Source organism: Vanderwaltozyma polyspora, genomic scaffold, assembly GCF_000150035.1.
Source record: "Vanderwaltozyma polyspora DSM 70294 KpolScaffold457 genomic scaffold, whole genome shotgun sequence".
Classification (NCBI taxonomy): domain Eukaryota; kingdom Fungi; phylum Ascomycota; class Saccharomycetes; order Saccharomycetales; family Saccharomycetaceae; genus Vanderwaltozyma; species Vanderwaltozyma polyspora.
Window position 1 is genome coordinate 24,876 of NW_001834608.1, and position 22,441 is coordinate 47,316.

The 22,441-nt window shown below is 32.2% G+C and overlaps 3 protein-coding genes across 3 annotated transcripts; 2 read left to right on the forward strand and 1 right to left on the reverse strand.

The window, feature by feature from the left end:
* Positions 1 to 1,093: 1,093 nt before the first annotated feature.
* On the reverse strand, positions 1,094 to 2,032 carry RLP7 (Rlp7p; the record flags this gene model as incomplete). The annotated part of the gene is made up of 1 exon (XM_001643170.1): positions 1,094 to 2,032. The coding sequence occupies one exon, from the start codon at positions 2,030 to 2,032 to the stop codon at positions 1,094 to 1,096; it is 939 nt and encodes a 312-aa protein (XP_001643220.1).
* Positions 2,033 to 12,846: 10,814 nt separating this feature from the next.
* On the forward strand, positions 12,847 to 15,375 carry RFX1 (Rfx1p; the record flags this gene model as incomplete). Its single annotated transcript, XM_001643171.1, has 1 exon — positions 12,847 to 15,375. One exon carries the CDS (start codon positions 12,847 to 12,849, stop codon positions 15,373 to 15,375), a length of 2,529 nt encoding a protein of 842 aa, XP_001643221.1.
* Positions 15,376 to 16,616: 1,241 nt separating this feature from the next.
* On the forward strand, positions 16,617 to 17,690 carry SIS1 (type II HSP40 co-chaperone SIS1; the record flags this gene model as incomplete). The annotated part of the gene is made up of 1 exon (XM_001643172.1): positions 16,617 to 17,690. The coding sequence occupies one exon, from the start codon at positions 16,617 to 16,619 to the stop codon at positions 17,688 to 17,690; it is 1,074 nt and encodes a 357-aa protein (XP_001643222.1).
* Positions 17,691 to 22,441: the final 4,751 nt, after the last annotated feature.

Consider the following 22,441-nt stretch of genomic DNA (forward strand, 5'->3'; position numbering starts at 1 on the left):
AATTCAATTGAAGTAAATTGTACTCTAACAGCTGAATTAAGTCAAATAAATTAAAAATAAGATAGAGCATATAGGTTGTAATAAAGGAAACTTAAATATAAACCTCAATTTTTGTTTCTATCATTCAAAGCTGACAGAAATTTTGAACAAAAATGAGACGCTTTTCCAATTAATATTACACACCCTCAATGATTATCACCACCTCCAAATAATGTAGATATTTTAGCCTTACTTGCTATTCAAGCTCTACATGTAACAATTGTTACAGGTCTTAATTTAAATAAACTAAATTCAATTACAAAATTCATCATATATAAGAATGATTCTAAAAATGTAGTCTCTTTATTTACAACATTCTTTAAATAAGTAAAATGGTTAATTAATCCAGTTTCGAAATTATCGTTCGAAACATGAAAAGTCTAAAGAAATGTCGCATAAAAACTCGACCTCTAAATTCGAAACTGAAAAGTAGGATGGGGAAAGAGGGAAGGGATATCCGAAAGGAACCTTATGTCTCTTACTCAGATGTGGTTTGTCTTGTATTGTCTTGTCTCGTCTTGTCTTGTCTTTCCTTGTCTTGTCCTTCCTTGTCTTAGCTGTCTATCGATTTTCCTTTAAAAAGGATTTTTATCGATAATAACCAGTCCCAATTAGTTTGACAACTCTAACTACCAAAGGGGACAGTTCACCTAGTAATGGAAAAATGTATGTAGTGTCAATTGAAAAGATACATGAACTCTTGTTTACATAAAATTGAGTTGGAAATATATGTTTTCTGGCGTGAGTAGATAGATAGATAGATAGATAGATAGAGAGTCGATATCAGAATATCTGGAACTGGTAAGTGACACCTGGTAGGAAGAGAGGAGGAGAAGGAGTATAAGGAAGCAAGGTAGGGTAGTTTCTAGTTTATACGACAGTTTTGAAACTAATAAGTCACTTTCGATTCAAATATTAATTTTTTATAAAAGTATACTTAGTATAATAATGTACAAACAAATTTATAATATCTTTTTTTCTTTTTCTGCCTTGATGGCAATGAATGTTTAAGTATTTATTTAATGGTCTTTATTAGATTAAAGTATTAAACATATTAGTTTAATTTACTAATCAATGCATCGATATCAACTTGGACAATTGGAGCTGTAGATGAATTTGAGGATTGACTTAGTTTAGATTGGTCTTCTTTTTGCTTTAGTTTATTCAATTTACTTAGTGCTGAAAAACCTGAGACTTCTCTACTCAATCTAAATGGTTGCAGGAAAAAATTAACAGTTTGGAATGAATCACCTAAGGTTGAGATTTCGTGAATTATATCTTCCATACAGATAATACCTTCAGAACCTAATTTATCTTCAATGACATTATTATCATTTAAGATAACTTCTTTTTGTTCATCATTTTCAGAAATTAGGATTCTACTTCTTTTTTGTATTAATGATCTAATTGATGATAATGATGGTCTACCAGTAATGACATATGGTGAAATAATTTTTAATAATGGGAAAACATTTTCAGTTAATTTAATGAAAACACCAGTATTTACATCAACTAATCTTAATAATGATAAAATCTTGAAAACTTTACTTGGTAACTTGACAGAATTTGGACCTTTAACTCTTATAACAAATAACAAAGTTTCTTCACCATCATATATAACTTTTTCTTTAATCAAGTCGTTTTCCTCTTCATCATCAACTTTAATATCTTCATCTACTGATTGAGAATTATCTCTTTCAGTAATTTTTAAAATAAAATTTTTATCAGTTGGCAAATGATCTAATTCGTTTTTAGATTTTTTCAATTCTAATTTTGAAATTCTTTTGATTCTTTCCTTTTCTCTTTCAGTAGCTAAAGTGTTTGTAACTAATTTTTCAATTCTGACGAATTTATTTTTATTTAGTCTTCTCTTTTTATCTTGTTCAATCTTTCTAGCTTTTGATAGTTCTTGCTTTTCTAATCTAGTTCTATCAGCATTTCTTCTCTTACGAAGTAAAATTTCAGGATTGGAATTTAATTGTGATGAAGACATTTTGAATTATTAGAATAAGTAATTTGAACTATGAGATATATCGATGTCAATGTAAAAAGAGAGAGATGCGAATACTCACGGAAATAATTCAATACAACTTCTTATTTATTGATCTATTTCAATAAAACTATTCTTTAAATACAATATCTGATAATATTCAGATAAAATAACGATATTTTGGTGAAGTTAAATCAATGAGTTAACCAACAGTTTATAATCAATCAGTAAAGTTCAATTAAACATTGCAATACAGAACTGAAAGAGAGCTCATCTCATCGCATAAATTATAAAATTTTTATTTTTTTCATCATGAAATTTCTTATTTTGGATGAGCTTTAAAATATTTACGTTTAAAATGATTATTCTATAAGAAACTACATCTCTGTCACGTGTGTATGAAAATTTGTCATACACGTGACGAATCCAAAGAAGTATTTTTCGATTATCCGGATAACGACTGATCTTACCCTCCCTTAGTTTTGGAAAAGTATTTCGCTATCAAAAGGGTACTACAAATAAGACATAGAATAAGCGTCTATCCAAAACAAACCATTTTGTTGACAAGTTTAAAATTGCAGTTTCCAATAAAGTATATCCTATCTATTAATATTCTCAACAGCAGAAATCAACTGGTCCCCCCTCTTTCCGCTAAAAGACGTAGAGTTTGTAACAAGTAAGTCTTCATGAAACTTTTTTATTTTAGATTTAGATCTTGTAAGCCTAACTTGAAGGATCCCTTTTTGTAGGGACCGATGCCAATATTAAAAATAATCATAATAAATATAAGGAATACTGTTTTTGGTTTTCCAATCGTCCATCTCTATGTATAAAGAAAGAGGTGAAATCACTCAAGTCAGAAATTTTGGACTCAATCACAGTTTCCAAGTTGAATATTTATGTGCAACTTCTGAAAACATTGTACCTGGATATATGATTCATGTTCTCTAATTATAATTGAAAATATATTACTACTATATTTCAAGACATTAACCATTTAATATAATTTTTTTCAGTTTCACTTGGCCAAAAAATCTTTGCGTCTTGCTATACAAGTTATGGTTAACATATTTATTGTCCTATATTGAAAATAGAGGTTTACATTTAACAAAAAGAATTCAAACAATTCATAATATTTGATGAATTATTAACATATGTTCAAAGTTTTCTTTGTTTTCTTGGTCATTCTTTATGTTTCTGGATTAGTGTGTTAGCCATATGCAAATGTAAGCTTAGGAACATTCATATCATTAAGAACAATTGAAAAATTATCAAATGTATATCTAAAGTAAGTATTGATAGAAATCGCCATTATTTCATGTTCAAAATTCTTTAATGACATCTGGTATTGGTTTCATTTAAACTTGGAATTTTAATCATTCCATTAATTGTTAGCTGGTCAGTAATTAGTTATTTATTATATGTTAGTCATGGGTTTCTATCTACAGGATTTTTAGACTTCTACTTCTGTTTTAAGTAAACTCTATATTTGTGGAATTTGTACTTATGATTTAAACATTTTTTCCATTTGTATGTATAATTCAGATTATACCTTTTTGTTTTAAATTGGAGGTTTGAAAATTTTTTTATTCATGACACCTAAAGACTCTTAAACATTTTTCTTGACTACAAAATATAAATATTTTAACAAAAAGATTACAAAACCTCAAAATGTATTTAATAAAAGTAACAGTATCAGGTTACTTTTAAGTTAAACCAAATATAATGGGAATTTACAAGCTGTTGTATTACTATTAAATTACAAAGAGTGTCACTACTCTAATAATCATGGAATAGATATGTATTGATTCCTAGATTGAATCATACTTGAATAATTAATGCTAATTATCAATCGAGCTTCGTGAGGTAAACTATTATCATCAGAATGACAGACCTGTCTGTCAGTTTCAGTTCCACACCAAATTAAGTTATAAATCTGGTTCATAAATCATGTGATACTTGATAATCAAATTAAATCACAAAACTTTGACAGGGCCAAAATTACCATAAAGAACCTTCGGGTAGACGACAGGCTAATATTTATTCATTAAAGAGCAGAACCATGAGGGTAAGATACTCTTCGGAATAAGAATTTTTAGAACTTTAAGTTTTTTAAAAGTTCTTTTTTTCTATTGCTAGTTTTCGATAGTAGCCAAATTTGCATAGTCAAACATAGTGTCACATTGGTTTTTGGATATAATTATTAAGAAAATTTAAAAGCATATTTAAAATGTGGATAATTATTATTAATTTTAATTTTAAAATTTGTAAAATACGAACAAATTAATTTTTGATGTCAAACATTTATTTATTCTCAATATGTTTCGAATAGGAAAGACAGCGCTATTCTGTTTTTCCAATGTTGAGTATACAAGGATTATAATTTTATTGGTAAACCCAAAACTTCTAAATAGGGAAATATGCGGATGGCTATTTTAATATTTTTCATGTTTTCTTTTGAAAAAATGTTCAATTGAAGTAATTAACAAATAATCTAATTTTGACGTAATATCAAAGCATTAGTTGAAATGAATGCATGTACCAACCTATTCCCCCCATATGGCTAGAGCGACTCTAGCATTTTATCCAAATTACGAGGTATTGTAGGTATGGCTAACCTAAATACTTTCCTAAAATGTAATTTGACAACATTTTCTGAGGACAAGTACTACCACAGCACATAAATTCACAATTGCTTTTTATTGATTTTTACGCAATGTAATTTAAATGTGATAAGATGTTACTAAATAGGATGTAAACGTTTTCTTGCGACTGCAGTGAGTTCAAATGAGCTAAACAAGAAGCATAAAATGACGAATAAACAACAATGTAAGAATATAATTATCTTGGCAGCATTGGTTAGAACCTTATTCATTAACTGTACATTAATTCTTTACATTAATGAATAGAGATAAGCAGCAACTAATTTTGATACTCTCAAGAGTTGAATTACGTCATATAAAAATTACTAAACAACTACAAACCCGGGAATAATAAAATTCCGGTAACAATAATTACAAAAGTTTAAAATTTGTTGAAAACCGGAATAAATCGGACCCAATCGTTTCTTTTTACCTATGAACTATTACTGCACCAAATAAAAATAACGTATTGTTAAAGCACTTATATGATATTTTTTGAAGTTGCTGTATTAAGAAAACAAATAATTAAATTAGGCAAAAGTAACGATAAATGGGATTTTAGTTCACTTAGCTTCTCCCACCTGGTTGTGTATGGGAACGGGAAGTAAAAATCGGAACACCAACCTGTTATTTCCTAAATTGGTTCTCACATGTTCTTTACCAAAAGTTTAAACGAATCTTTGAACCACTACGGCCTTCCGTCTCCATCACGAATATCTATTCAAAAATTTGGTTTTCCTCTTCCATATCCGAAAAATAAGAAACGATTATTTGAACATGCCAAGAACTTTTAAAAAATTCTTACCAATTTACCTTAGTGCAACTTTCTCCAATTAGGTACCGTACAGAGAATAAAATTGATAGCTAATAGCAATTGTTTGTTTTCTCTTGATTTTTACTTAAAAGATAGGATGCAAATCAATTTCGTCGTTTGTATTTTGCCACTGGTGTTTCTCACAAAATGATTTTGTTGTATTGTGGATGCTCACTATAATTCGTCGTACTTACTTCACTTGACAATCTTTACCAATTGAGCGTCGATTTCTTCGTTTCTTTTTCTCTTTTTCGTATTTTATATCTTGCCCGGTTAAATTTTGCTAATATTAGATATGAGAGAAACCTCCATACAGGACGTTAGCTACAAAGGTTTCTTTTGATGTTGGATATTTTTCGACTAGCATCAGATTTAATAAAAAGCACAGAGATATTTAATAGATATTGCTTTAATTAAACTCCGATTATTCAATGATGTAGAAGACTTTTGAATACTGTATGCAGGTAATTAAGTATGTATTTTCATTTCTATCATATGATTAATTGAAGGGCATTGTGTTCAGTCCACTTTTCCTAGAGAGAGAGAGAGCATTGCAATGCCAATCCATCATCTTCCTACCAATTATTCTGCACTAAAATATATTTTCTAATAATAATGTAAATTTAATGAAACTAGATTTAAAATTTTTAGTTTAATTTAATTCCATTTCATTTGCTTAAGAGATGTATGCATAACCAAGGGTAATTTCACTGTTGTCTATGAGCTTAGAGTTATTAGGATAATATATCCTTGTGAGGAATGCCCAATTTAGAAAGTCGATAAAGATACTATTTTATCATGAACTCAGCAGCATTATTATGTAAAGATGTTTTTAGATAAGTTACCTTGAAGACACGCTTATTTCAGTTTTTTATCATACCTTACATGCAACGGATTTCCTTTTCGGGATTGCTTACTATTTCTCATCGACTTACCATATTAGGTTCCATTTCTTGTTTCCGTTTAATTTTAAACTTTATAAAATGGTTTTTATAGAAACTGAGACACTTGTTCACGAATGTGACACGTTATTTCAGAAGTAAAAAAATCCTGCACCCAGCTATCATATTCCATTACGAAATTATAACAACCAAATGATTTTCAACATAATAGAGACCTTATTCAGGAGTAGATAAATTATCCTTCATCACTTAAAATAGATTTTGTCAATTAAAAAAACATAAAAATAAAAAAAGTGGTCCAATTATTAAGAGTCAAAGTTACTATTGAGTTATACCTAATACATTTTAACTACATATTCTAAAAATATGTATTAGAACTCGTTTTTCTTTTAATTGACCAATGTCATTTTTTTTACTGCGACAGTAATTACAAATACTCTCCCTCCCCCAAACTTAAATAATTTTCTGTAAGAAATGTCTAATAAAAATACTCAAAAGAAAAAAATACTCAATAATTATCATCATGACAATTGTTGATGTATTTTTAAAATATTAATAGATGAGGTCAAATATTTACATTTAGATTAACTTTTGAACTCATGAATTTTAACATTTATACACGTGGAAATGTCGAAGAAGTATAAATAAACATTTCAATGTGGAATCCAAGTTTCTAATCAATAAGGAAGCACCAATTATATTTGAGATTCCAAAATAATACATAGGCCAATCAATCAATTTTTGCCTCTGCAAAGGCATTTTTATATTTCATAGTGTTGATCTCAGAAATTTAAGTAAAAGAAGAATTCAAAGTAACGAAATCGTATTGATACGAACCAACATAATTCAAAGCAGTAACTAAAGATCTATTAATTTACTTCTGGGTCAATATCGAAGGCAATAAAGCACAAAACATATTTCATTGCTCTGAGTTTCTTATCATTCTTAATTTTGTTTCCTAATTAAGACACAAGCTATTGCAGAGGAGGAACATAGCTTGGTTATGACCTTCCATTAGGATACATAAAAAATAACATTAGTTAGAAACGTTAAGACCATAAATGGAAAGTAAGTTCCAAAAATAAATATTGACCCAAATATATTATTGAAGAATATCGCGATGCAACTACTTTCTATTTAGGCTTCCCTAGAAAAGAAAATTTTTTTTCTCCTTGAAATGCTTCTCTTATTGTATTTTAAATCAAAGTACGGAGAATGACAGCATCGAATTAATATCAACATATCGAGAAAGGAGAAACCAAAGTTATAATTAATTTTGGAAATGGCAACCATCCATTTTTGGTACTAGTAACCCACTAAAAGAAAAAAAACACAATAAAACAAATAATAATGCCATTTATGACATTGCAGAACTGGCTAAAAATCTAGTAGCCAGCCGGTTAATAAACCCATTCTATAAACATCTTCCTCTGACTCTTGTTATAAAAATTTTGAATTAATCAAGAATAAGACTGAGAAATATCCGTACTAGAGAAAAACATATTTAGAAAAGAACACTGTGTATTTTCCCATTTTAACAACGATTTCTTCATTGAAATTAGTAATGTTAATTTTAGTCATAGAAAGCAGAGATACGCTGACAGCTAGCAATGAAGAAAAGCAAATTAGCTATTCCCCTCTTTAATTAATCAATTTAGAAAAACATGAAATGCTAAATGTTTCTATAGCAGAGAGGATTAAAGAAGTAAAACTGAGAATCAGATTGATTCTACAAAATTATTATCATGACCCCAAAGCTCCTTTTGATCTATAGCGATGAGTACAAGCTAAAATAATAATAAAACGTACCGGCCGGGAGATGGTTAGAGTAAAATACATAAAAAGGCCCTCATATTTCATCAATGAGAAACCTAGCAGGCAAAGCTCATACTTTGGATACTTGGATCAAAGAGAAATTGCAAATTCTATTTTTGTAACGGTGAAATATGGAAGGGCTTGTACTTTCCTCCCTCTTTCTTAACTTAATCTTTAAGCCACCCCACAACCCAGATTCTTGGCTGGAAAGCAATATCCAAAGTACCTTACAAGATAGCAATATACATAGATAACTTGAGAGAAGGATATTGTATCTACTGGAATGCTCTTGAAGTTTAATTTGTTGAATTAGAAACTGGAAGGGGATGGAAGGGAGATTGTGGTGATGATGGTGAAGAATAAGAAGAAACCGACAAAATAAGAAAGGTTGCTGCTTGGATACTAAGGTCTTCGTTTTTTTTTCCCATATTGCTTCGAAAAGAAACAAACAAAAGGCAGGTAATGTTACGATAGACGTGGAGGTACCGCATCCCTGGCACCATATCATTGGCAAATTTTACGCAATATGCATAATATGCTTGTGAGAACCATAGAAAGTTGTACAGAAAAGCTAAGGTACTAGAGACCACAATCAAAAGGTAGGTAGCCAATTTAAAAAAAGACGAATAGAAATCTAAAAATGGCTGAAATTAGGAGATATGAAATGATATTAATAATAATAATAATAGTAATAAAAAAAACTATTGTTCCTTTTTGGATTATGTGCTTTGAGGTTATTCAGGTCAGATAATAATTATAAATTTTTTGCATTTTCTATGTCTGATAACGGCAGCCGTTCAAGGAACAACGATGATAACCAATCCAATTCTATATTCACTTCTCTAGGGGTTAGTTACCGGAAATTTGGTATTTCGTTTTTTTAACGTAATATTTCAGAAATGTCGTTATCAGCAGACGTAGGGCTGTGATTCTTCTTTTTGTAATTTTAGTAAGATTAATACATTTGTTCTTTTCTTGTTTTTGTCTTCGACATGTTCTTTTTATGATCTTGAGGTTCTATATTTTAAAGTAGGAAATAAAAATAATTAAAATTTATAGTGAAGCAATGCCTAGCCAAGAAAATTATTTTGGAATAGGGGCCATAAAACAACAAGAGAAGTTAAAATAAATCAAATTCTAGTTCAAGTATTGCATGCCATAGAGAAGTCATAAAAGACACATATACCGTACTTATATCTTTTGCTCTCCTCAGTTTATTAATGGTGAATTTATTTTTAAGTTGGAATATACTACTAGATATTATTCAATTAATTTAAATTTTTTTATTATCATATTGATCGTAATAAATAAATTTGTCCTCACAATATTTGCATATCAAGCAGAGTAACGTAATAATAACCATGATTGTCAAGTAATTGAATTTCCCATGAACGTTTTTTTATAATTAATATTTCCTTTTAAAGATTTTTTTACTGTCACCAAGACTCACCATTGCGTTACCTAGCGCAGTACAAAATTGATTTTATGCACAACGCAAGCAATTAAAATCTTCCAATGCAATGGTCTGCCAGTTTTGGATTCAATCAGATTGTTTATTTACATCAACTAGACAAGCAATAAAAAAATGAACCCATAAAAGTTTTTGGTCTCGTAGAGATATCTTTTAGAACACCTACACTTTTTCTTTCTAACCCTCCCATGACATGAAGTTAATTAATCATATCTACATGTTCATTGTTTCATTCGGACAAATAGGATTTAGTCTGATCCGATTGAACTGAATTAGAATTGGATAGGAAACATAAAGAATTAGTATTAATAATTTTAATACATTTTTAGTTAATTGAGTTTTCCTTGCATAGTAATAGGTTTATCTCGGTTGTTCCGCTTTTCTGACAGACCGTCCCCGCCTAATTTTCTATTGCTTAGTCTTTTCCCATTCCTATTTAACAACAAGAAATAAAGATTTGGTAACTACGGCTAAGACACGACCAATAGTTCATCTCTCAAGGAAGTAGGAGGAGCACGTCAATTTTTAAACATATATAGAATTATGAAAACACACTTTGTGAGCTATGATACTTACTGACAAAAAACAGCAAAATATCAATATTAACAATTCTCATTAGTAAAGAAACTAGATAGATAGCATCTTTCTATATTGAACCTCAATTCATGCATCCCACCCGCTCTTTCGTAATCCCCTCTTAAGCCATTACTTTTGTTTTTATTCTTTGGGTTCATTCTATTTCATGGGTACCAATCGTCTCTGTCCAATAATTTTATCAATCGTGTATATGATCTGACAAACGTTACTGTTGTGATTGTGTTTTTGTTACGCCGTTGTTGCTACTGCTAGAATCATATTTTGATTCCCCTTGCTGCCATAATTCCCCACCCTCCCTGGCTTTCACTATCGCCATCACCATCACCATTACCATTTTTTTTCTTGTTTCCCTCCAGCATTATTATCACCCTAGTTCTATCCCTTCGCACCAGCACCTGCACCTGCACCTGCACCTGCACCTGTAGCAGAATCTACCACCACTACTGCCACAATATCCCTGCCTATCCATTTTCCCCCGTCTGCACTCGCCCGCTCCCCAAGACCCGTCAAAGGAATACATTTCCCTGGTACACGCATTTTTCCTTCCGAAAGAAACTGGACCCAGGCTGAACATCAAAGAAAAAGACAGACACGAGCAGTAAAAGCAACGAACATATGCTTAATTCCATAATAATAACACAATATTTTATTATTAATCTCCTATCGTTCCGTATCTCTCTCTCTGCCCCCTCCCTCCCCCCTGTAGGAATCAATGAAAAATCTAAGAAAAGTACACTGAGGTAAAATGAAGAAAAAAAAAAGAATTAGATATAAATCAAACAATACGCTACTGGGCTACAGCTTTTGAAGGAGTGGACTGAAAGAAAGAGAGAAAACCACTAAATTTTCTTCAAAATCGGTCGTTGTCGTTGTCGTTGTCGTTGTCGTTGTCGATGTCGATGTCGATGTCGTTGCTGCAACAGCTAGCAACTCTCTACCTCCCATCCCCCCGCTCCCCCCCTCCACTGACTCTTTTATTTTTAAACCAATCTGATCCAATCCCACTTAATATTGAAATGAATATTTCAATTTCAACGTATCTCTTTACTTTTCATTTCATGTTTCTACTGATATGTCACTCTAAAATTCTTTTTATGGCAACCATCCGTAAAGGAAAAATTTAAAATATGTATTTATTTTTTTAGTTTCCTTCTTTCTGAAATAAACGTCAATGCTCAAGAAAACTAGCTATATCCTATATACTCTTCCAATTAACTGGAACTGTTAAGAAATGTAGTAAGACTTTATTTTACAACTTACTAAAATAAACATTTACATCCCGTTTGTTCTAACTATCACACTATTATTAGTTATATCTTATTCTCCTACTTGCTTGGCTCAACTCAGCTCTCCTATTCTTTTTAGCTTTTGCTTTTGCTTTTACTTTTTTTTTCCTATTTTCCACTTAATAATAATTTTATAAATCATTAGCTCTAAATGATGTTGAATATTATTAAAAATCCGGTAAATTTGACTAATATTGTTGAAATCACACTATACTTTCTGAACAGACCTTTAAATTTTTCATTTACAAATCGAATTCCTATTTCGAACTAGCTTAAAAACTCTCTTTTACTTATTTTATTCTATTTTTTTTTTTGTTACTATTCTCCCTCTCTCTTGTTCTTGTTAATTGCTTAGTTAGTACCCACATTACTTTTGAAATTTGATCCTATTTATTATATATACTGGTTTTTGCATCTGTGCTTATGCTTCTCTAGTGATTAAAACAAATTTAGTATCTATTTTATCTCTCTTCTGTAATAATATTTAAAATTTGTATATGATCCATGTTTAATATTAGCGATGGTGATGAGGTGTCTAGTATTTAAGTTAAAGGTTCTGTCTGTCCTTGGGGTGGCTCATTCCACATTCATCTTGATATCTCTGTCAATATAGTTGATAGTGGTTTCTTTTTTATCATTGATGCTTGTTAATAAATTTTTCTTCTTCTTCTGCTTCTTCCCTTTCTGCCTTTTGCTATTACTATTAACCATAGTTTAGTATTTCAACTGTTTCTAGATTTTTCAATTTTCTACTTTCTGATCTTGATTTCAGAATTTATATATATATACATGCCTATTTGGTTTTTGAATCAATCCTTGAATCATTTTGTTGTATTCTATAATTCCGATTAATACTGTTTTCATTTCAATTATACTATCTTTATATTATCTGTTTTACTTGGCCTCATATATATATATATATACATTTACTTGTGTAATACAATTTTACAATAAATTAAAAAATTAGAACTATAGGAACAACTACAAAAACGAAAAGACATCAAGTTAATTTCAAACTATTATATCTTGACGACATTTTTTTTATATTTAAAAGGGTGACGCTATACTTGTAAACTATTGATATTTTATTTCAATCATCAATTAAACAAAAGTACATTATTTCACCTGTATTGCTGTTTCTACCAAGTTAACAAAGATATAATTATTGAAAAGAACAGTCAAAAAACATTACGATAACCTTATAAGCACATATAATAATAATAATAATAATAATAATAACATTTTTATTAGAGGGAATTATATCCTTTTTTTATTTTTACCAAATTTTAAATGAATACTACAAATTACCCTCAAGAGACCGCTAATGCATGCTGGCCTGTGTCCGCTACTGCAACTACAACTACTACAACTCAACCAACCAATTTAAGATCAACTGCAAGAATATTTAGTACTTCAAATGGTACCCATGATTCTTTTAGAAAATTGGATTCCAGAGTAACATTACCAACCTTTTCAAATATCTCGGTATCTGATCCCTATAACTACCACCATCGTCACCAGCAACAGCAGCAACAACAACAACAGCAACACTCACAACAACCTCAACAACAATATGTGCAACAGCAACAGCAACAACAACACCCACAACAACCCACTAGGACTTTATCGTTAGGCCAGAATTATTCTAAACCATTGTTACCGTCAATGATGCAGAGTAATGACTCAAATAATGTTGCTGTCACTCCTACAAATAATAACTTGTTGGTGGGAAATCCAGCAGTCTCACCATTGATGTCACCTGCAAACCAACAGGATCTGACTTTCAAAAGTTTTCATCCAATGCCTTCAATGCACCAGCACCAAGAGATCGCTCAACACTACCTACCAAAATCTGCCACTATCCTATCCCCTACTGATCATCAGTCACACATGTCTGCTATTCATTCAGGAATCCCAATAACCTCTCCACCAACTTCTCGTAAGAATACTCAAGAGCTAATTGCTAAGTCAATTGCAGAAAAATACAAGGATAGGCCTATCTCTAATTATATCACTGTTGTTAAATCTGCTGAAATGGATTACTTAAATTTGAACCCTTCTGTACATCCAAAATCTGTTATTCAACAAGCTGAACAAGTTAGAAGAAGAGAGAGACAAGTTTATGCATTCATATGGCTAATGCAAAATTGTACCGCTGACTCAAATAGTTATGTTCCAAGAGGTAGAATTTTCTCACAATATGCCACATCCTGTGCCAAAAATTCTTTAAAACCATTATCTCAAGCTTCATTGGGTAAGTTTATTCGTTCATTATTCCCAAACTTGAAGACTAGAAGGCTTGGTATGAGAGGTAAATCTAAATACCATTACTGTGGTTTGAAGTTGGTTAGTGATAACGGACACCCACCATCTACCGTTATGTCACCTTCTTCTTCATCGTTATCATCTGTCAGTTCTGGAGCAAATAGTGCTGGTACAACTAATTCTGCTACTTCAAGTTCTGACATGGGTGCAAACACTTCATGCAACACTGACTCTCAAACACGATCACATCCTGTTCATGGCATGCGTTCAAAATTGAATAACGAAATCAAGATAATTAGCAGCTTGCACTCTCCAAACTCCATCCTATCTGATAATTCTCCAATGTTTGAAGACAATGATTCCAATGTTAGCACTAACCATTCCAACAAGAATCATAGTGAAGATGGTTCTCCATTATCAGAGGAGATTCAATACGAAGAAGATGACAATTTTGAAGATGATGAGGTCGAGGAGGATGATGAACGTGATTTAGCATTCCGCCCAGATGCTAATGGACATGCTCGTGCTTCAAGAAGTATGAAGAATAAGGATAGTTTAATTAGCATTGATATTCCATACAGCAGTAATTTGTTTCAATCTTTAACTGCCTTCGAGGATATCAATACTGGTTCATTTACGCTAAAATTTCCAAAGATATCTATCGACAAACTTCCTAACAATGTCGATAGTGATGTTATATCTTCCATCGAATCGCTTTATAGCGTTCATTGTAACACTTTACACCAAAATATCCACAATATGAAATTTGATGCGGAAGCTCAAAGTTGTTTGTCAATTTATAACAATGGCTTGCTGTCATCTCAACTGTACTATTTATTTATTTCTGATCAGTTATGTGATTGGATATGCGAATGTGACATGATAACACATAGATCTTTATTAAGATATTATACTAAGTTAATGTTAAGTGAAAAGGTTGACACAAACAAGATAAATAAGGAGACATTATCAAGACTAGAACAATTTTGCAAGGAGTATACATCTGTATTAGCAAACAGCATTACAGATTTACCAAAGCCTATTGTTGATAGGAAATTGGAGATTGCAAAGAAATTTTCTGAGTTATTAAATACTTTGGTTACTTTAACCAGAGTATCTCAAAGTTTTTCATTACAGTTATCTAATTGCAATCCTGAAAATATGACAAAGGACATTCTAGTTGACAAAATAAATTTTGATAATTTATTAGAATTTGCAGGCTGTTCTGATATAGAAAGGAAGGAAACAATCAAAAATTTTATTTTGGAACAAGTACTATCGATTATGAGTCACCCAGTATGTGGATCTGAAGATCACAAGATTGAACCAAGTGAAATTTTATCAAGAATGTTTAAGTCACATTGTGAATTCTATTCTAATTTCACAGATCTTCCCGCAAGTAAAATAACTTGGACTTCAACTAAATTTGCTGATTCCTCAATGAGTGAAATTATTATTAAAGCTAATGAAGTTGTTGTACCATGGTTGTATTACAACAATATATGTCACCATTTATCATACTTCTTGTTGGAAGCCAATTCATTTTTATTTTAATTAATCCAACCATAATTCAGTGTTTTATGGTTGCGTGGTTTGCGATTATTATTACTATTATTATTGTTATTATTGTTCCTATATTTTTATTTTCTATTTATTTATCTTCTTTCTCCACCACCACCAGTCCCATCACTGCTACTACGATTAAGAAAAGAGAAACCAAGATATTTGATACAGTGGCGGTTGCTAATTGCTATTATATCAATAACTTCTAACCTTATTTATGCATGTTATCTAACAAATGGGAAGACCTATAACGTTAAGATCTAATTAAAAAAAACATTATTACAGAAAAAAAAAACTTATGAAATAAAATTCAAATCAAAAATTCCCCTCGAACAATGAAATAAATGATAATAATAATGATCACTATTAATTTCTCTGCATTACAATTTTTAATTAACAGTTGGTTTGTAAATATTCTTATATATTAAAATAAAAGATACATAAATTTTAATATTAAATTTCTAATATCCCAAGTTTGTATTAGATTGGATAACGTTGATTCAATACGTGTTATCAGTTACTGACATCAACAACGATATGTAGACTATTAGCTACTTGGAGTTATCTTAGTGTTACTTTGAACTTTACAATGCTATGTTATAACATCTCATCTGATCTCATCTGATCTCATCGCATTGCATTGCATCTCCAGATTGAAACTCGTTTCGGAATGATTCTAGAAGCTTCTAGAAGAATTTAGTGAAGTTTCTGTATGCGAGGAAAAGAAAAAATGCGGTGATGCCTTTTTTGACTATAATTTTTGGGAAATAAGGATAATGCAAACTAAAGAAGTTGAAATATATAAAACGAGTAGTTTGTACAACTAATATATGTATTTCTAAAATATTGGTACTGTTATATTATTCAATTATTTATTGCTATGTTGTTATAATTTTTTCTCTCTCTCATAAGATCCTTTCTTGTTAATTGTAAAGATTTTATTTACTTCTATTTTCAAGACACTAAAAAGATAATAGTAACATTGAAGATTTGTATTATTGTCAATAACTTTGAATCCAATTGGTTAATTGTTTCAAGGGCAAATATTCGTGAATAATAAATTTTATTAAGGTATTTAATTGTTGCTTATTTTTAAAGATTACTCAATTTGATAATACCCAATATCTAGGACTGCAAACAATTCAAAAGAAATAATATAGTTCAATTTTTCCTATTTGATAAGTTAAAACTTACGTGCATCGATTACATAACAGATTAAAACAAAACGAAAAATGGTTAAGGAAACAGGTTTATATGATCTTTTAAACGTTTCTCCTACTGCTAATGAACAAGAAATTAAAAAAGGTTATAGAAAAGCTGCTTTAAAGTATCATCCAGATAAACCTACTGGTGATACTGAAAAATTTAAAGAAATTAGTGAAGCTTTCGAAATTTTAAGTGATGCAGAAAAGAGGGAAGTTTATGATCAGTATGGTTTGAAAGCTGCTAGAGGTGAAGCTCCTCAATTTGCTAATGGTGGTGCTGGTGGGTTCCCAGGTGGCGGTGCTCATACTTTCACTAACGATGATGCTTTCAATATTTTCTCTCAATTCTTCGGTGGTAATGCAGGTGGTCAAAACGCTAATTTCAATTTTGGTGGTATGCCAAGTGGCATGGGAGGCATGCCAAGATCATCTAGATCTAGTTATACCAATTTCGGTGGAATGGGTGGTATGCCAGGTGGTATGCCAGGTGGTATGCCAGGTGGCATGGGTGGTGGCATGGGTGGCATGGGAGGAATGCCAGGTGGATTTGGTGGTAGCCCAAGAGAAAGTCAACCTGAAGAAGTTGTTCAAGTTGACTTGCCTGTCAGTTTAGAAGATCTATTTGAAGGCAAAAAGAAAACTTTCAAAATTGGTAGAAAAGGACCAAATGGTGAAGCTGAAAAGGCACAAATTGAAATTGCATTAAAAGCGGGGTGGAAAGCTGGTACTAAGATTACTTATAAAAACCAAGGTGATTATAATCCATCCACTGGAGGCAGAAAAACTTTACAATTTATTCTAAAGGAGAAACCTAACACAAACTTCAAAAGAGATGAAGATAATTTAATATACACTCTACCGTTAACATTCAAAGAATCCTTATTGGGATTCCAAAAAACTATAAAGACAATTGATGGTAAGACGTTACCGATCTCCAGAGTCCAACCTGTCCAACCATCTGAATGTACGACATATCCAGGTCAAGGTATGCCGATATCAAAATCAGTTGGTCAAAGAGGTGACATGATAGTTAAGTTTAAAGTTGGATACCCAACATCTTTAACTGAGGATCAAAAGCGCGTTATCAACGAAAACTTTTAAACTTGAAGGACTTTTATTATAACTGTTTTGTTAATGTCGTGGTGCCTTAAACCAAAGGTGATCAATCAATTCATTTCATTTCAATTTTTTTTTGTTTTTAGTTAAAACAATGACTACGAAAGAGAAATGATCAAGTGACTAACAAATGAGCAGAGATCAAGAAAATTCAAATAATCAAACATGCAAGCGAAAAAGCAAAAAAAACAAAAACAATAAAAACACCAGAGATACAGTGTATATTATTTTAACGTCTTTAGGGAAACCATGATGATGACCATTCCCACTTAATTATTAATGAACTAATCAAAGTGTGATTAACATTAAATATATATAAAAATGAATTCATTCATTAAAAGTAAATAAAAATAAAAATAAAAATAAAATAGTACAATAGAATATAATATATTATCGATATAGAAAAAACACGACAACATGTATATGTATATTATTAGGGTTTATCAGTATATTTTTAATATTGATCGTTGTAGAAATGGATATTTCCAAAAAATCTTGAAGATGTTTAGTTTTCCAGTGCAGAAGGAAGGTGGTGGTTAGGGAACTATGATTGGGATTGTGTGATATAGACAGGGTTGTAATGTAATGTAATGTATATAAAAAAAAGACAGTATCCGATTGAGAGTAAGTAGAATTTAGTATACTAAAATAGAAATAGAATTATTGTTTAATAAAATAGAAATAAAATAGGAATACGAAGTTTCGTAGGTTATGCGATCAGGTCGTACAAAAGAGATGCCAGCATCGCTCAGTGATGAACAAGCAATATCTCGTTGAACCAAAAATAGCAACGATCTCTCGAATTATTTAGTTCGAGGACAGACATTCTCCGATTGGGAAAGAGAGAGAGACAGAGAGAGACAGAGAGAGAGAGGTTAGTGATAAATGGCATCCTTTGCAAGCAAGCAAGCGAACAAGTACAAGACGGTATTATGCAACCAAAGGTTAAGAGAGGGATATGTTCTGTTTTATTTTAATTCTATTTTAATTCGTTTTGCTTTAATTTATTATGTTATATTATGTTATGTTATGTTATGTTATGTTATAATTGTATTTGGGAATGAGAGTGTTACTGATGGATACTCCCTTGGATATGTATTTTTGCAGAGATGCAAGCATAATAGACAGTTTGCGGTTGTGGCTAGAACACCAATGGATCTGTAGCGGTTGAGCGAGGGGACCAGGCAACCAGATCCATCGGTTTGCAGAAGTCGAGGCCTAATTGTTTTAGAAGGATGGAATTTCTGAATGTAATGTCAAGAATAGTGTTGTAAATAATTGTATACGTTTTTATGCCAGCCGAGGAAGTGATTAGTGATTAGTGATTAGTGATTAGTGAGTATGAGATTGAGTATTGTATTGTTTCAACATAGTTTAATACGAATGGATTGTAAGATCTATGACACCAGATAATAAGTGTTATTATCGTTCATACTTATAAAGAATAATAGTAATTACTATTTGAAACAATTGTATAGTATTGTATATTATTTACTTACTTTGTACATTAGAAGAAGGGAATATAGAACTCTTTAATTAATAAATATACTTATTAACAGTACTAATCTACCACCAAATAGACGAATAGAATAAATACCATAACAGCATTTACTCGACGTACAATTATTAGATATCTACAACTAGGCATGGCCGGGCAACTCGGTGCCCGGCCGTTTTTTTGTTATCACATGACTTTTTCGACCTCTTTTGCGGTCCATCAGAAGCTAGTTACAGACAAATCCCGCAGCTTCCTTGGTGCACGACCGGGCGGACAACTTTCTCAAAAAGGACATTTACTATGAGGGCATGTTTTTGACCTTGCTGCCCATCCATGCCTATCTACAACTAAAGAATTCACAACAAAGAATACAGTATTTTGTGATCAGCTGATACCAACATAAAAGAAACCACTTGTGGCATAGTCTAAATCTTGTTTTTTTAGCCATTGAGCAAGCAGAGCAGAGCAGAGAGGTGGGTATAGCTACCAATGAGGGTATATATTTGGAATCTTGTTTCTAAAGTGAGCGACGCCGAAGATCGTAGTAATGAAGAGATCGGATTGGACGGCGGATTATATCAGCCGTTAAAAGGGATAGAGACATGCGTCTGTGCTTTGAGTACATGGGTGAGTAGTGCCGTGTGAGGGGACTGCCTTCTCTCTTTTGCCGGGCAGATAATGTTGAGTTTATGTTGAGTTGGCCCGTGCTCAGGGACAGGCAGACAGGTAGACACGCACGCACGCACGCACACACACACACAAGTTCATATAGAAATATCTTTTTATGCGGAGGATAAATCCGTGGGAGTTAATATAGCGAAAGGGAAAAAGCCAAAAAGAAAAAGAAAAAGAAATACAGAAAAAAGAAAAGAAGGAAAAACTGGTTGCCAATCAGCAAGCTCCTCCCTTACCCGAGTTTCTTCGCATGCGTCTTACGGTTTGTCTCAAATTTCATTTTTTGGATTCCTTCTGTCTGGTATTCTCTCTGCTGGGCTGTTGGCGAGATCTAGAACTATTGTCTTTGGGCGAATCCCGCCCATTGCAGGGAAGAGCGAGCACCAATAGAATAGAGCACACGAGAATTGCACAACAGTCATACACGACACCACACGACACCACACCACACCACACCACACCACACCACACCACACCAGACTAGACATCGGGCCAGACAGCCGTTGCACCATGACTACTCTGGGAATGTCGCGAAGCTAATAAGCTCTGAGCACGGGCGCGTAGAAAACCAAAGATATCGGAAGTGGCAATGTGTTTCTTTTTATAGCAGTCGTTTTTCTTGTTCTTGTTCTTGTTCTTACTCTCTTTTTTTTTTTTTTAAATATTTTGGTTTTCCTGCTCGATTCCCTTCCTCCGCCAGCCAACTGCACACAGTTTCGGTTTCAGTTTTCTTTGTTGTCGCTTTGCTCTTGCTGTTGCTGTTGATCAAAAAATGCATACGGACCACAGCCTGAGAGAAGAGGAATAGTTAGTTAATTAGTTAATTAGTTAATTAATAATAATGAATTGGGTTGAGTGATAAAATATGGTCCAAATTGAAAGATATAATGAAAAACTGGGTACGATAGAATGAGTGCATGCTTTTTTTTGAATGTCCCCAATACGGCAATTTCCCAACTGCCTTGATCCATTTCAGTCCATTTCAGTCCATTTTAGTTCAGCTCTCAGTCATTTGGAAAAAACAGACACGACAGCAATTTTTACCATCGACAACTTTCTTTTCCTAATGCGCAAGCGCAAGCTCAAGCTCGGGCTCAGGCTCAGGCTCATGCTGAATAACTAGATTTCTTGTAGTTAACCGTTAGTGTTCGTGGTATTGTATTACAACAACCTATCGTCACCATGAAGAATACACTAAAGTTTTTCATCTTTTTTTTTCCATTTCATTTCATTGATGGAAGGTACAACTCATAAAGAACTAGCACTAACACTAGCACAAATTACCTTGCTTACAACAGTTCCTGTCCACCATACATACATACCATCTCTGAAAATTCACTAACCTCTCACCATGGCATCGTCGTGGGTTATCAAATATATTCTTTGAGGTCTTTGTCTGAAAACGCTAAAACTGCAAGACTCCTTCTGATACAGCAGCTGAGTGCCTCTTTAAAACTAAATCTAAATCCAAATGAACGACCCACCCACTGTGATAGTATTCTATTCTAAAGAAAGATATCTTGATCTTTTCCTCCCAGGACAACGACATCTATCCTCCTAGCTCTCGTTCTGCCAGCATGGCTGGTAACTGAACCCACTATTTGCCCTCTTGCAATCTATTGTTTCTCTTTGGCTCGCTTTTCTTTACTTTTCGAGTCTTCCCTCTCTCTCACACACCTCAAACTGCACTGATTTTACCACTCTCTTCTTACCTTATCCATACCCAGTTCCAGTTCTAGTTTCAGTTCCAGTTCCATTCTCATATGAATTCGAATTTCTGAATATAGTTAGATACCAATATAATATATATATATATATCATATATATATAGGTATGCTCTTGCCATGTATTTCCGACATTTCTTTCTATCTACATCCCCGATATCCCTGACTTGGGCCCATCGATCGCTTGTTGAAAAATTCTGTCATTCTCGTCATTCTGATATTGAATACTTTGATCCCCCCATCCATCCTTCCATCCCCCACCACCTAACTCTATCGTTGTCGTCGTCATAGTATTCTGATTCACTCCACATACCAGATATATTACACACTCAGAATCACAACGTTATCGTCCAGCAACAATATCTATATAAACGTTACAATCTGAAACTATCCTTATATCACAGATATCCCGCTTCTATATCAAGAAATAGACGTATTTTTGAGTTTTGCCTGACTTTTTTCGTTTTCAGCCTGTAACATCTCGTTTCTGATAAAGTTCAGCATACGTCACATTTACCACGTTTATAAATAATTTACTAAAATTCTGAGGATCTTGTAAATTATTTCAGTTCAATTCAGTTCAGTTCAATTCAATCTCAAGATTTATCTTTTGTTTTATTGTATTTCTTGACTTTGATCCCAATTTTTATATTTCAATTAATTATCAGTTCGTCTGTTGAATCAAAGATACCATTCTGTGTTCATAACTGTGCATTTATCCTTCACTTGTCATAATTATTATTATTATTTTTCATTCTTTCTTTCAAGTGCCAACTCCCCTACTGTCATAGATCTACTAACTTCACATCCTTTGGGAAACATATCATAACAAGAGAAAA